Here is a 14,050-nt window from a genome sequence, read left to right as displayed (position 1 = left end):
AAAATTCTTAATGTAGGGTTAACAGTCAGTGTAGATGTTCAAGCCCTGGGTTCTCCAAACCAGGGTCAGCTGACTTGAGTCCCACAAATCCTGGGCTTACACTGCAGTGTAGACATACCCTATAGAACCAAATATCCACAGCATGGAAGTCTGCAGATATTTTCCATTGAACTGAGCCTTCAGTAATCACTTAAAGATTTAGGGATTTTGTCTAGCTAGCAGATCTTGACTCTTGACAAACTCAGAGCTGAAATACACTTACAGAAGAGCTCCTCAGCGGAGATAATTTGGCACAGCTCCATTGATTTTGATGGAGTTAGACTGATTTAGGCACACTAAGGCTCATCTATAGTTTAAAGCAGAATGTATCCCATCTATACTTATGTATGTATATATACGCACCTTCAAAGGCTTATTAAAACCAGGTTTGCAGAACTGCCTGTAGTACTCCCAATAACTTTTGTTATATCTGTAGGAAGCTTGCATGTCTATGTATGTTGCAAACCTGTCTGGGCACTTTGAGACACAAAGCTGTAAGGAAGGAATAAATGCATAATTATATATTGGAAAAAAATAAAACAAAAAGCAAACAAAAACCCTCCCAAAACAACCCACTCATGCTATCAAAACAGCAAGACAAAAAAATGGCCATCTATAAAAGTGCCCTGTTTTATCAGGCTGCCTGGAGCAATGCTTATTGTAGCATTTAGAAAGGGACAGTGTCTATTGTTAGAATCTCTAGATAAACACTTTTTAGTGCTTTTGATAGACCTTTTCAAATCTCTCCCCAAGTTCTGTATCTCCCAATCACTCTGCCTCCATATGTCTTGGTGGTCTCCATACATTTTGATACACATGTACAGTTTTAAGTTTGTTTTTTAAAACTTTTTATTGAACATACACATGAAAAAAATCCCCAGAAAGGCCTTGATCTAACCCCCTAAGCACAGACAGCTGTGTATATGAACATGCTGGTGCAGCAGCACAGACATGTGGCATGGCACAAGACACAAGACCACTTTGATCAATAAAATCTGATGAAGCTAAAAATTGCTTCACCCTCTTATACAGTAGTTTCAGTCAAATCCGCTTTCAATGATGCTGGCTTTACATGCTTCTAAGGGGTGTACCAAATTAAGACTGTAAATTGCCCTTTACCCATGACAGAGTTCCCGCTGGTGTCAAAGCAAGTCAGGTGCACATGCCAAGGGCGAAATTCACATCTCCCCAACTAAAGCCAAAGTAAGCAAGATGTGTGTGAGAAACTAAGAGCTGGGAATGACTGGATCCACCCACAGGTAGGCTGCTATTCAGATGCATGTATGGAGTAGTGACTGCTGCTCCAGCACACCCTCTAAGCCGGACTTCCTGATCACTGGGTCCATGATCATGTTTTGCCCTCCTCAATGTTCCTGTGAGCCTGCCTCTGTGGCATAGAGAGGCTGCACCCCCTGCAAAGCTACCCAGTCTGGACCCTCTCCTCCTCCTCAGAGACTTACCATAGAAGGAAGTGAATTTCCCCTTAAGGGCATAGCGTACAAGTGCCCTAAGTGATTTTTTCACATTATGAACGGGAATGTCCATACCAGAAAGGGATCTTATACAATAGGCCAGAACCTGGTGGGTGCAAGAGTCTAGTGGACTAGCCTTGGATCAGGGAATGAGGAAATTTGAATTCTATCCTTGTTCGGACAATGAATCGCTGTCTGCGCATCACTTATTATAACTTCAGTTTCCCCATCTGTAAAACTGGCACTGATATTTGCCATGCATTAGTGTTGCAAAGCAACATTTAAACATTGTCTGTACAGGCCTCTAAAATCCATAGTATTAGCAAGGCCTGTCGGTGGCAGCAGAAGTAGGAACAGAACTCAGGCCTTCCCTGATTCTCAGGCCTGCGCTCACACAGGTAAATGATCTGGCTTGGGGGACCACCACAACCTCCTCGAAAAGTCACAGTGTGATGTATTAAACCCAAGTGGTTCTTCAGCATTTTCACAACAGCCAGAGAGTTAAAACCTTTAATCTGAATTATCATCCAAAGACTAGAAAATGTCAAAAACCCCCTCCAGTTTCACAGATCTGTTGTGAACCTGAAAATAGACAAATTAAAACACAACCTGTTTGTGACGAATATTCCACCTTGCTTGCCTCACAGTAGTGATTACTTTATTACAGCACAAGCCCCAATCCAAGAGTGCATTGCACAAAAGCAATAGCATTGACCTATATATTTTTTAACATTATGCAGTGTTCCCTGTAACATAAGAGACTGTGGCACAGTGTGTTAGGTAACAAAGTCAAGACCACAGCAGCACAAATCAACACAGAGATTCATTTAATATTCTACCAAAGTGACAGGACCAGACTATATTACTTGGTTTACACTAGGAATTTATGCTGGTGTAACTACATCGCTCAGGGATTTTCAACACCCCTGAGCAATTAGTTATACCGACCTAATCCCCAGTGCAGACAGTGCTATGTCAACAGGAGGGTTTTTGCCATCGGCATAGCTACTGCCTCTTGGGGAGGTGGAGTACCTACAGACACTCTCCCATCTGCATAGGTAACATCTTCACGAAGCACTGCAGTGGCACAGCTGCAATGCTGTAAGTGTTGACAAGCCCTCAGTCTCTGTCTACACAAGCTATGTATGCCTCTCTTCTACTGGGATACTGATTAGTGAGCATTCAACAAGTGATTAGCCAAACCTAAGGGTTATTTAACATTAAACAATCGCGTTGACCACTACCAATTCCTCAGAAGGCATGTAACATGTCTGGACAAACGAACACTATTGTCAGTTGTAAACAAGAAAATATGCATTTTTTTAAACATGGCTGGTTTGGAAAAATCTGTGTGCCAGTCAAAATGATTTTCTGAAAAATGGCTATAATAATGTGCATGAACTACATTGCTGCACAGTCACTCGTGCTATATTCATGACGGAAAATTAGCCAAACCCAGTCACACTCACATTGGGAATTTTTTCAACTCTAAATCCAAAACAAACAGTTCTATGCATTTCTATTTATTTTCTCCTGCCCTGTTAACAATAGACACTGAATCTGCTACACTGTATACTCAGATACATGCTATACACACACTGCACTCTACAATATGATCAAACTACATTCTACAAAATGCAACTAGTCGATCAAATAACTTCTGTCAAGTTTTAAGCAGCAATAAGCAAGAGGCAATGAGAATGTTTTCTCCCTGTATTTCACTTACCTGTGTTGTAGGGCACTGTAGGTTTATTAGCACTATTGGACTGGCACATTTCAGAATGTTAAAGTAAAACAAACTGGTCTTGTTCCTAGAGAGAAATAGGAATTAAAATAGTTATTTTTATTCCTATGTATAGATGTTTATATACCATGTTTATGACCATAGTACTCACATACCATATATGGATTTACAATGTACACTATCAATTTTAAATACTGTTATCCTAAAAGACTACTGCAAATCCCAGGTGAGAAATGAAAATCAAGCAGAAACTGAAGTGCCCAAGCTTAAATGTATGTTAAGTCGAACTGCTTTGTTTGATGAGTAGTCATTCTGAGGAGTGTTTTCCTGCACAGGAGCCTTAGCTGACAGCCACTTGTTCTTCGAGATGGCCCAGAACCTGGCTCGAGAACTGGAAGGCTTGCGCTTTACATGGCAAACCACCTCTTAATGCTCTGTAGTTCACCTGCATATGCTGAACCTATTTTGTACATACAGCATATGAAATTACTACTAGCACACAGCAAGCTGTACCAGCTGATGTTTTTGTGTTAATCAGAAGGTGGCACCAAAAATCAAACAAGAGTTTTTTGTTGCTCAAAACCTGAAGCAGCTGCCTGGGAAAACAGGAACACAGTACCTGAAAGGGACTTTCACAAACCCAAGTACTGGTCAGAAGTAAGGGCGAGACTGTGTGCATGAGGGGGAAGGGGAAATAGCCTTCTGACCCTTCACCCTTACGCCAGGGCCAGGCACAATGTGGCCAGGGCATGCAGCTACTGCAGTAGACTTGCATCAGCAGCAGTGGAGACTAGAGCTGGTTGGAACAGCTTCATTCCAATGTGGAATGAAAACAAATTTTGAAATCTCAAAAGTTGCTGTGAAATGGAATTGTCGCCCTGCGGTCAGCTCTAGTGGAGACCTCCTCAAAGTGAGCAGGTATGGACAAGGCCACAGTCCTGCCCCCTCCACACTAGGCAGCGAAGTTAGCTGGGTGCGAGAGGACTGCATGCTGCAGCCTTGCAAAACGTAATGGCAAATCCCCTGCAGCGTGCGATTCCTCCAGAACCCCCATTGCAACACAGCTGCCTCCCACCCCACTGCATGGCTATGCCTTCAAGGCTCACTCTGGCCCATAACATGGAAGTGTTGCAAACCATAACTCTCTGTGCAACTGGGAGTAGCTCATCTGGCCTGACATTTTAAAAGGGCAGGATGTTTTCACTCTCACACATTCAGTCTCGTACTAGTTAAGGAAATAGTCAAACACTCCTTGCAAATATAACTCCCAATCCTTAGCTGTTATTTCTTCAAATCAACTGAGTAACATTTTGGGCTGAAATATCACTGCTCTGTAAGAGTTCCCTGGGAGTATGTACTCTTTGTGAGTGACTCAGCACAGCCCATGTCATTAACACATTGTTTTACTCTCACGTTGAGGTGTTTGATGGCTGCTGGCATTAACAGGAGACAATAAAGATTAATTGTATATGGCAGAGGAAAGTGGCCACATAGAGTTAGGTTTGCGTCCTTTAAAGTAAATTGTATTCTGTGCTTGCATTTTGTTCTATATAAGGCAAAACAAATTTAGAGATTATATGGAGGAGATCAATGGGTAGATACAATGAGATGCAAAGGTGCAGAATTCCCCTAGAGGGATTCTGAAGGCAACACAAGGTGGAATTAATTTGACTGTACAAAACTCATTGCAGCGCAATTGTTTTTTCAGATATCTATAGAGCCAGGCCTGGTTTTACATTTCACGGTTTCTGAAATACGACTTTCCCCACAAATATTACGGGTATGTTTGAAACTATTAATATAGGCGCAAGAGTCACAATAAAGAGATGCCACCACTCTCCACAGGAAACCGGCACGTAGGTGTCAAAGCCCGTTTTGGAGGCCCACAAACCCACAGTCCCAGGTCAGCAAACCCCATCCCCCATGGGGCTATGTGGGAACTATCAGTGGGAACAATGAAGGCATTGCAGGACCCCCTTTGACAGCTTTTCATTAGGGATGAAACTTTATCAGGGATTCCCTTTACTTACTCATGCTTGACACTACAGCTGTCCAGGACTGGTCTTTGGGGCTTGTGAAGCACCTAGTCAAATCCTCTCCATCTCAGAGTTTTAGGAGTCAAGAAGAGCTGGTCTGTGGTTGTTTAGAGGGACTCCCTGGGCTGCTTCTGATGCTAGGGCTGCTATAAGCTCTCTTGTGGCCACTGGCCAAATGTTCCTATGTCACTTCTGGCTTATCCATTTATAGCAATTCCCTCAACATTGAAACTGAGTGCCAATTCCCAGCCTCAGTAGCAATATCCCACCCCGCAACATCCCCAGCAAGGGAGGAGAGAGGGAAAGAGAATTTGTGTTTGTATGAACCAGGGAAAGGATGACATACAAGGGAGAAGTAAAGAGGAAGAGCCAAGTAACAGAGAGAGAGAGAAAATAAGTGAGCAAGCAACAGAGATAGAGAGACAGAACATGCACAATGGACAACAAAAAATGGGGTGAATGCAAAAGAATCCTTCTGCTTCCCCCAAGGGGTGGGAAGCCCCCAGCCACCAATGTCACTACCTGTTTCTGCTTCTCCAAGGTGTGTCTGTGTCTGTGTGTCTGTGTGTGTGTGAGAGAGAGAGTCCAAATCCTGCTTTCCTACTGCTTTGCACAGGCCCACGGAAGGGTTGGCGCCTGGTCCAGTTGCCTCTCCTGATCCCCGTAGGACTCCGACCTGGGGCAATTCCTCCTGACAGTTCTGCCTCCCTATGAAGGGGAAGGTGGAACTTTTCCAGCCACTTCTCTGCAGCTCTCTCCAGCTCCATGCAGGAATCTGCAAGAGCAAGTGGCACAGACTGTTTCCACACTTCTCCTCCGCTCCCTTCCCTGCCTGGGAGGGGACACCATCTTGGGTGTTCCTCCACACTACTCCCTATCTCCATGCAAGGGGCCTGCACACTTGCTTCCTCTGTTCCATCCCTGCAAGCTGAATGGGAAGAGGAATAAGAGGCAGCAGAAGAGTTGCATCAGCTGTGTGCTTTTGGTTGCTGCTTGCATGGAACTGGATTTAATATCAGTGATAATGAAGTGAGGGGTGTTCAATGCAAATTAAAAAAAAAAAAGGAAAAACTTTCCTGTAATGTGGTTTCATGGCTCCAGCTTCAGTTTTCATAGAAATAATGTTTTGACCCATATAGCTCTTTTCATCTGCAAGTACTTCACAGATACTAACAGATTAACTAATCCTTGCAGCTCCCCAGATGAGCTAGGAATTGCCACCCACATTTAAGAGACTGGAAAATAAAGTTGGGTTAAGACACAAGACCAAGGCCAAAGAGGGAGTCAGTGTCAGAGCTGTCTGTCCCCCCCAGACCTGAGTTCAGACCACACATCGCTCTCTCTAGTAGCATAAAGGCAGCAGGTAGCTAGCAGCAGACAGTGAGAGCTCTCTCGTTACTTTCAGCTGCTGTTTGGCACTTAGTACCTGCTGAGCAGGAAATATTGGTTTGTACGAAGTGAGAAGCAGTCTGCCATACTTTTGGTTATTCCTCCCCAGAGATGAACATAAGGATTTCTCAGAGGGCATATTAATTAAATATCCTAACCTGAGCAGTCAAAACCAGTGGCAGCTAGTCAGAGTCTTCATCTCTTATAAAAACACTTTAAAATATCATAGATAGAATCATAGAATATCAGGGTTGGAAGAGACCTCAGGCGGTCATCTAGTCCAACCCCCTGCTCAAAGCAGGACCAATTCCCAACTAAATCATCCCAGTCAGGGCTCTGTCAACCCTGACCTTAAAAACCTCTAAGGATGGAGATTCCACCACCTCCCTAGGTAACCCATTCCAGTGTTTCACCACCTTCCTAGTGAAAAGTTTTTCGTAATATCTAACCTAAACCTCCCGCACTGCAACTTGAGACCATTACTCCTTGTTCTGTCATCTGGTACCACTGAGAACAGTCTAGATCCATCCTCTTTGGTTGGAGGTAGCTATCAAATCCCACCTCATTCTTCTCTTCTGCAGACTAAACAATTCCAGTTCCTTCAGCCTCTCCTCATAAACCATGTGCTCCAGCCCCCTAATCATTTTTGTTGCCCTCCGCTGGACTTTTTCCAATTTTTCCACATCCTTCTTGTAGTGTGGGGCCCAAAACTGGACACACTACTCCAGAGGAGGCCTCACCAATGTTGAATAGAGGGGAATGATCACGTCCCTCGATCTGCTGGCAATGCCCCTACTTATACAGCCCAAAATGCCGTTAGCCTTCTTGGCAACAAGGGCACACTGTCGACTCATATCCAGTTTCTCGTCCACTGTAACCCCTAGGTCCTTTTCTGCCGCACTGCTGCCTAGCCATTCAGTCCCTAGTCTGTAGCAGTGCATGGGATTCTTCCGTCCTAAGTGCAGGACTCTGCACTTGTCCTTGTTGAACCTCATCAGGTTTCTTTTGGCCCAATCCTCTAATTTGTTTAGGATGGATCTCTTTGCAGTTAATGGTACAAGCCATACTTTATAATAGTATTTTACTATTCACAATCTCCATACTATGCAAACAGCTGCATTACAGAAATAACTCAGGTCTAAATTTCCACTGATCAACTGAGCTTTTCAGAAACCTTAATTGGAATAAATACAGTACGATGGGGTGGAGGTTGCTTCTTCTGCAGCTTTCCAATTTAATTCCCAGGAGGCCGAGGGCTGATACCTCATTTCTCATGCATGCCTCATGAGAAATAAAGCCAGATGAATCCTCTGAGTACTCACTCATTTATGGTGTCCTTCTGGCCGCAGAACTGTCCATAGCTGTCAGTTGGATAGACCACCTTCCTGGGGTCACCATGCACCCAAGCTACAAATATATAAAGAGATAGACAGATCTTTTAACACCACATTCCAAGTGTCCAGCAGTAGCTTGCTAATAGTTCAAGTTCTCTAGCAATTAAAATGCACCATTTTAACCTCTCCCAATAGCTACTGAAGAGAATTGATTTTCCTTAAACAGTAGATTTCTTAAGGAAAAAATAAAATAAAATATGGATGAATCAGTCAGACAGTAAAACATTTCTCTTTTTTTCCTTCAGGACACACACGTCTGGGATGTGGCCAAATATGAGGTAATGCACTTAGAAAATAATGGTTATTAAAAGGAGAAAGAGGAGGCATTGCAAAAGCTTTGTTGGCTTAAAGCCACACTGTGCTATGGAGCTAAACCTCACCGACCAAACTGAGCCTTTGCTTATACCCACGACCCCACTGAAACGAATGGGGTTACATGGGTGTGCGAGAAGGCAAGATTTGGTGATGACAATCTAGCGGCCATCGAGTCACTTTAACAAGGGATGCAACCCCCACCCCCATTTCAGGATATAAAACCACGCGCTCAGCTCTCAGCGCTGTAGCTGGCTATGCTGATTTGTTCAGTACATAGAAGTAGAGACACAACTGTACGAGTACAGAACCTCAGCCTGAACTGGAGGATGCTGCTTCTATTCCTTCCTCAACTTCAGGCGAGGATTTCTTGCTCCTGAAAAATCTCATTTTCTCAAACTGCTTATTTCTGTTCCCATTCAGGATCTAGTACACCACTAAGAAAATCATCATTAGTATCATTTTTTTCTAAGCTACAGAGGTCAGACCTGACAAATCTTCACAACTCCTCAGTAAGCTCTGAATAATTTTGACTGCCCTTGACGATCACAATTTCTATCTATATCCTCCCCATAACAAAATAATCAGAACTTCATTTCACATTCTAAATATCACCTTACAAGTGCAGGAGAGTGCCAGCATATTAGCCCACACAGTATGTCCTATACCCGTACATCCCTAGATCTGGCTTACTAATACAACTGCTGCAAAATGTGGTTGGATTTAGTTTTATTAACTGTGATCATTCTCCAGCCTTTTCTTTGCTCTGTAGTGTATAGAGGAGGCTATAGCCATTATGATTATTTTTAGCCCCTAGTGTCCTCCTCTCAGAGTGTACACTGAATGTCAGAAGCCACTTTAGGCCCTGATCTATACAAATTACTTTGAACTTGTTCTCCTATAATTGCCCCACTTTTCTGTTGATTTTGTGTGCTAAATTTAGTCACACTAGAAATTAACAGAGGGTCCTGTGGCACCTTTAAGACTAACAGAAAGGTGCCACAGGACCCTCTGTTGCTTTTTACAGATTCAGACTAACACTGCTACCCCTCTGATACTAGAAATTAAATCTTCCTTAAGGTCATTGCAGTAGCAGGGGCACTTAGATACTACGGTGATGGGTGGAATGGAGAGAGAACCTCTGCAAATCACAGAACAGTAGATGTAATACTTATCCTTGCAGACTATGGGCTAGATCTGCAACATACCCTCCATTGACTTTAATATAGCTGCACCACTGCATACCAACTCAGAATTTGCCATGTTATCTTTCACCCTAAATGGTTTTATTTTTCTGGCACTCTTGGTTTCTGGATCTTATGCTAGTTTTTAATTCATTTTAATATATGTCTCAATTACACCATGCTTTCTAGTTTGTAAAATAATCTGCTAGTTGGTCTCAAATATCTTCTAGACATTCAAATAAATTCTGTCTATTTTCTCCCTTATCTATTAAGGCCCAGATTCTGCAATGTATGAAAATTCTTCACCTGTGAGAAGTCCCATGATTTCACTCAGTAATGTAACCTGTTAGACATGATCTTCCTTATATGAATCCATAAGTCAGTCTTTAGATATATGTAAATCTGGCTTATGAAATAATCTAAATGTTGAGTGAGTAGGCTATTTCTGTGTTCTATTGTATGCTTTCCTCCTTTGTGACTGTATGGCAATAGGGAGTGTTAATATTTTCCTGCATCTTATGCAGTTAAAAGACAAGGCCAAATGGATCAGTTTCGCTGCTGACACCAAATGGGTTTAATCCCTTATTTGTATGCTCTTAGATGGGTTTTCTTATCAACCTTTCCACCGCCAAAAATTAGTTTTTAAAAGTATTTGAAAATTACTAAAAGAAACCATTTGTTCCCTTCTTGACTGTATTTCCCCTCACACTAGCATAGCAGAAGGCAGCATGAATAAAACCTGTCAAATCATATTCAAAATAGTGCTGAGATTTCAGTAGCAAAACGTCTTCTGCAGGGTATAGATAATTATCTGCTACTGCCAACAATATCCCCTTCCTAGGTAGGATATTTTATCTACAATTATTTCCTCCCCCCCCCACCCCCCCTCATCAATCACAATTAGGAAAAAAAAGACAAAAAATGCAGTATAACTTTGCTAATCATCCCAGAACACCATTTACACACAGAAAGCAACCCTCTCCCCACTGCTCAGCAAAGACCAGAGTGCTGTAAGGAGACTGCCTGAGATAGCAGGGACTGGATGAGAGTCCAAAAGTCTACACAGCAATGAAACAGTCCCGCAGCGCGAGCCTCACAAGCCCGAGTCGACTGGCATAGGCCAGACCACAGGTTTTTCTTTGCTGTGTAGACATATCCAGAATCTCCGGTGCCTAGTGGCCCATGAGGCAACCCATTTTCCCCACCACTGTCTGTCCAAAAGCAAAATGTTCGACTCCATCATAAATGGTCTCTATGATAGCAGCTCCCTTTTCAACCATCCTGCAACAGATCATTCTTTGTTCTTCTTGCCTTAAGGCTCTTATTTTTACAAAGAACTGATTCATAGATTCCAAGGCCAGATCACCATTGTGATCATCTACCCTGACCTCCTGTATAACACAGGCCAGAGAACTTACCCCAAATAGTTCCTTGAGCAGAGCTTTTAGACAAATATCCAGTCTTGATTTAAAAATATCCAGTAATGGAGAATCCACTATAACCCCTGGTAAATTGTTCCAATAGTTAATTACCCTTACTGTTAAAAATGTGCATCTTATTTCCAGTGTCCATTTTTCTAGCTTCAACTTCCAGCCACTGGATCATGTTGCACCTTTGTATGCTACAATGAAGAGATCATTATAAAATATTTTTTCTCCAGGTAGGTGTTTATAAACTGTGATCAAGTCATCCACATTTGAGCTCTGAGTCTATTCCTTTAATCCTCATGGCTTTTCTCTTAACCATCTCCACTTTATCAACATCCTTTTTGAATTGTGGACAGCAGAACTGGACACAGTAAGTCATCACAGAACTGCCAAATATAGAGGTAAAATAACCTCTCTATTTCAACGTGAGATTCCCCTGTTTATGCATCCAAGGATTGCACCTTTTGGCCACAGTGCCACACTGAGAGCTCATGTTCAGCTGATTATCCAACGCAACCCCCAAATCTTTTTCAAAGTCACTGTTTCCTACGATAGAATCCCCCATCCTGTAAACATGGCCTACATTTTTTGTTTCTAGTTGTATACATTTACATTTAGCTGTATCAAAACAGCTTATTGCTTGCTTGCATCCAGCTAACCAAGCAATCCAGAAGGCTCTGTATCAGTGACCTGTCTTCTTCATTATCTGTGACTCCCCCATTTTTTGGGTCATCTCCAAATTTCATCAGTGAGCATTTTATGTCTTCTAATTAAGCTTGCAGATGACAAAAATTGGATGCGTGTATGCACTGAAACATCATTGGCAATACAATTATATACAGATAAACAAAGTACATTTTGTTATGTATCCTTACTGTTTTATCATTTCTCATTACTCATCATCCAATGCCCACTGAAGTCATTGGAATGACTCTCACTGGTTTCACTGGGTTTGGATTAGGCCATTAACTCACTAATTCTCCAAACGTGATCCTTTGCAATGGGCTTCCTGGGCATTAGTGAGAATTAGTGAGGTACAAGTGCTGGAACATTTTGCTCATACTTTTGTTTTTGTGAAGTATTCTGAACAGTATTTCCAGTCTTTGGGGACTCTTGTCCAGTTGCCTTCATCCAATTGCCCATACCTACTGATTCTTGGTTGTAGCTTTCCTACAAGCCTGAGGCCTCAGTCATATTGGGGCACTAAACCAGTGTTGGATGAACCTGGTTTAAAAAATATGGTAAACAAGCTTTTCTATGTCAACACTTGCTCTCGTCAACTTTACTGGACTCAAAACTGGGCCCCTTATCTAGAAAACAGCTTTAGAAAACAGATTTATCTGGGTTTGCTGTAAAATTGGTTTCCTTTAGTTTGAAATCACATCTGCTGGGGAAAGTACATCTCAACTAATTTTCAGAGAGAAACCGAGAAGAATTGGTCCGTTATAGAGGATGGAGATTTAGCATTTGATTAATATTGCAGCAGAAAACAGGAGAGTAAAAACAACTATTACTGTCTTTGAGTTAGAACAATGTTGGGAAAAGAATCCCATATGATAAATATCCTATTCAGTGTAGAATTGTACCTAAATCAGCAGCCTCCATTGACAGTGGAAGGTTATTATCATGATTAGCCTCAAAGAGTAGTGTTTGAGTCTTTGTTTCACTGCCCTATTGGTGACCCAATACCAAGTACTAAATGAAACTGAATCCAAATATATAGAGCTTTCATGCCAGCAAAAGGTTGTGTGTGGTCTGATGCTTGTAAAATCACAGTTTTAATGCTGGCATACACAGCTGGGCTGAAACAAATACATCAACTAACCCAGCTGAGTCAGCAATCAGTGTAGCAGTGGGGCAGCATATGACACAGGCAAAGCAGTTGACAGACAGGGATCCACATTCGGGATGGCTGAAGTTATGTCATTATCCTGTCACTGATGTACACAAGAATGATATCAGAAATGGCTAATGTCTATCATTTTAAATGTTTATCAAATACATTTTTATTTTTATTTTTTTGCTGTATGGTTGAGCCAGTGGATGCAAATACTGGAAAACTCCTTGTCAAGGAGAAAGTGTGATTAGAACAGCTTCCACTGACACTTAAAAAATAACTGCAAATCTGTTTAGCTTATCTGAGTCATTCCCTCAACAGTGTGCTTCTTGGGAATACAGGCTTTCATATCATTATTTTGTTTCCCTTAAAGGTATGCTTTTAACGTTTAATATGTGGAAGAACAGGCCTACCCAACTGTGCTTATGGCTTTTTAACACAAACAATTTACAAATGCAGTGAAGCAGATAATAGGACATATGATACTGAATTTGTAAACCCATGCTGATGACACCGCTGTTGCATAAACATTACTAGAAGCAGGACTACTACATAAGCAACATATTGTTCACTTCTTCGCAGGTGGCCTACCAGCCCAGTGGTTAGTCCCCAGTTGTGCCCGTGAACACAAATCAGAAGAATTCTGTTCTAGAAGAATAAGTCTTTCATAGCTGGAGCTATAGAAATTGGGGGAGGGAAGAGGGAAACCAAATGAAAGCAAGGCGCATCTTAGATGAAGAACAAGCATGATGATCTCAAGTTCCCATTTAGACTCTAAATCCATCAATCCTGGACTAGAAGACAAAATTATGATAAAATGTAAGAAGAATTTATAAACATGAAGTGGACTCTTGAGGGTAAGATTTTACAAGTTGTGGAGATGGTTTACTTCGATACATGATCATAACTCTTGGCTTGGCTAAGCACAATAAAGGATAAAAACACCATTGTTCCTTTAATGTAAGAGACATCTGGAGAAATTTGCTATTGCAAATAATAATGTTGCTCTAAGAGGGTCTGAACTACATATGGTGAAACTATTGATTGGAAGGGGGGGGGGGGAGTGATTTCTCTTTGTACCAGAAACGCTTCAGGAGGCTGTGATCCAGTTAGTATATGAACCACAGTTCAGGAGTAAATCTAAATCATACTCAGTTTTGTTCCTTTTGAATTACTCCATTCTTTGAAGCCTTGAGCAATTTCTATGATAATTCAT

At 41.9% G+C, this 14,050-nt stretch overlaps 1 protein-coding gene across 5 annotated transcripts in view; it reads right to left on the bottom strand.

Moving 5' to 3' along the window:
• SLC44A5 (solute carrier family 44 member 5) overlaps positions 1 to 14,050 on the bottom strand; it is a 204,363-nt gene that overhangs the window by 45,435 nt on the left and 144,878 nt on the right. For all 5 annotated transcript variants that reach the window (XM_054038221.1, XM_054038223.1, XM_054038222.1 and 2 more), the window contains 3 exons: positions 8,003 to 8,087; positions 3,238 to 3,322; positions 403 to 531 (listed from right to left, as the gene is read on the bottom strand). In XM_054038221.1, the coding sequence (XP_053894196.1) occupies positions 403 to 531; positions 3,238 to 3,322; positions 8,003 to 8,087 (299 nt within the window). The remainder of the gene's footprint in view (positions 1 to 402; positions 532 to 3,237; positions 3,323 to 8,002; positions 8,088 to 14,050) is intronic.

Source organism: Malaclemys terrapin, chromosome 8 (assembly GCF_027887155.1).
Source record: "Malaclemys terrapin pileata isolate rMalTer1 chromosome 8, rMalTer1.hap1, whole genome shotgun sequence".
NCBI classification, from domain to species: Eukaryota; Metazoa; Chordata; order Testudines; family Emydidae; genus Malaclemys; species Malaclemys terrapin.
This window is presented reverse-complemented; position numbering and strand designations above follow the sequence as displayed.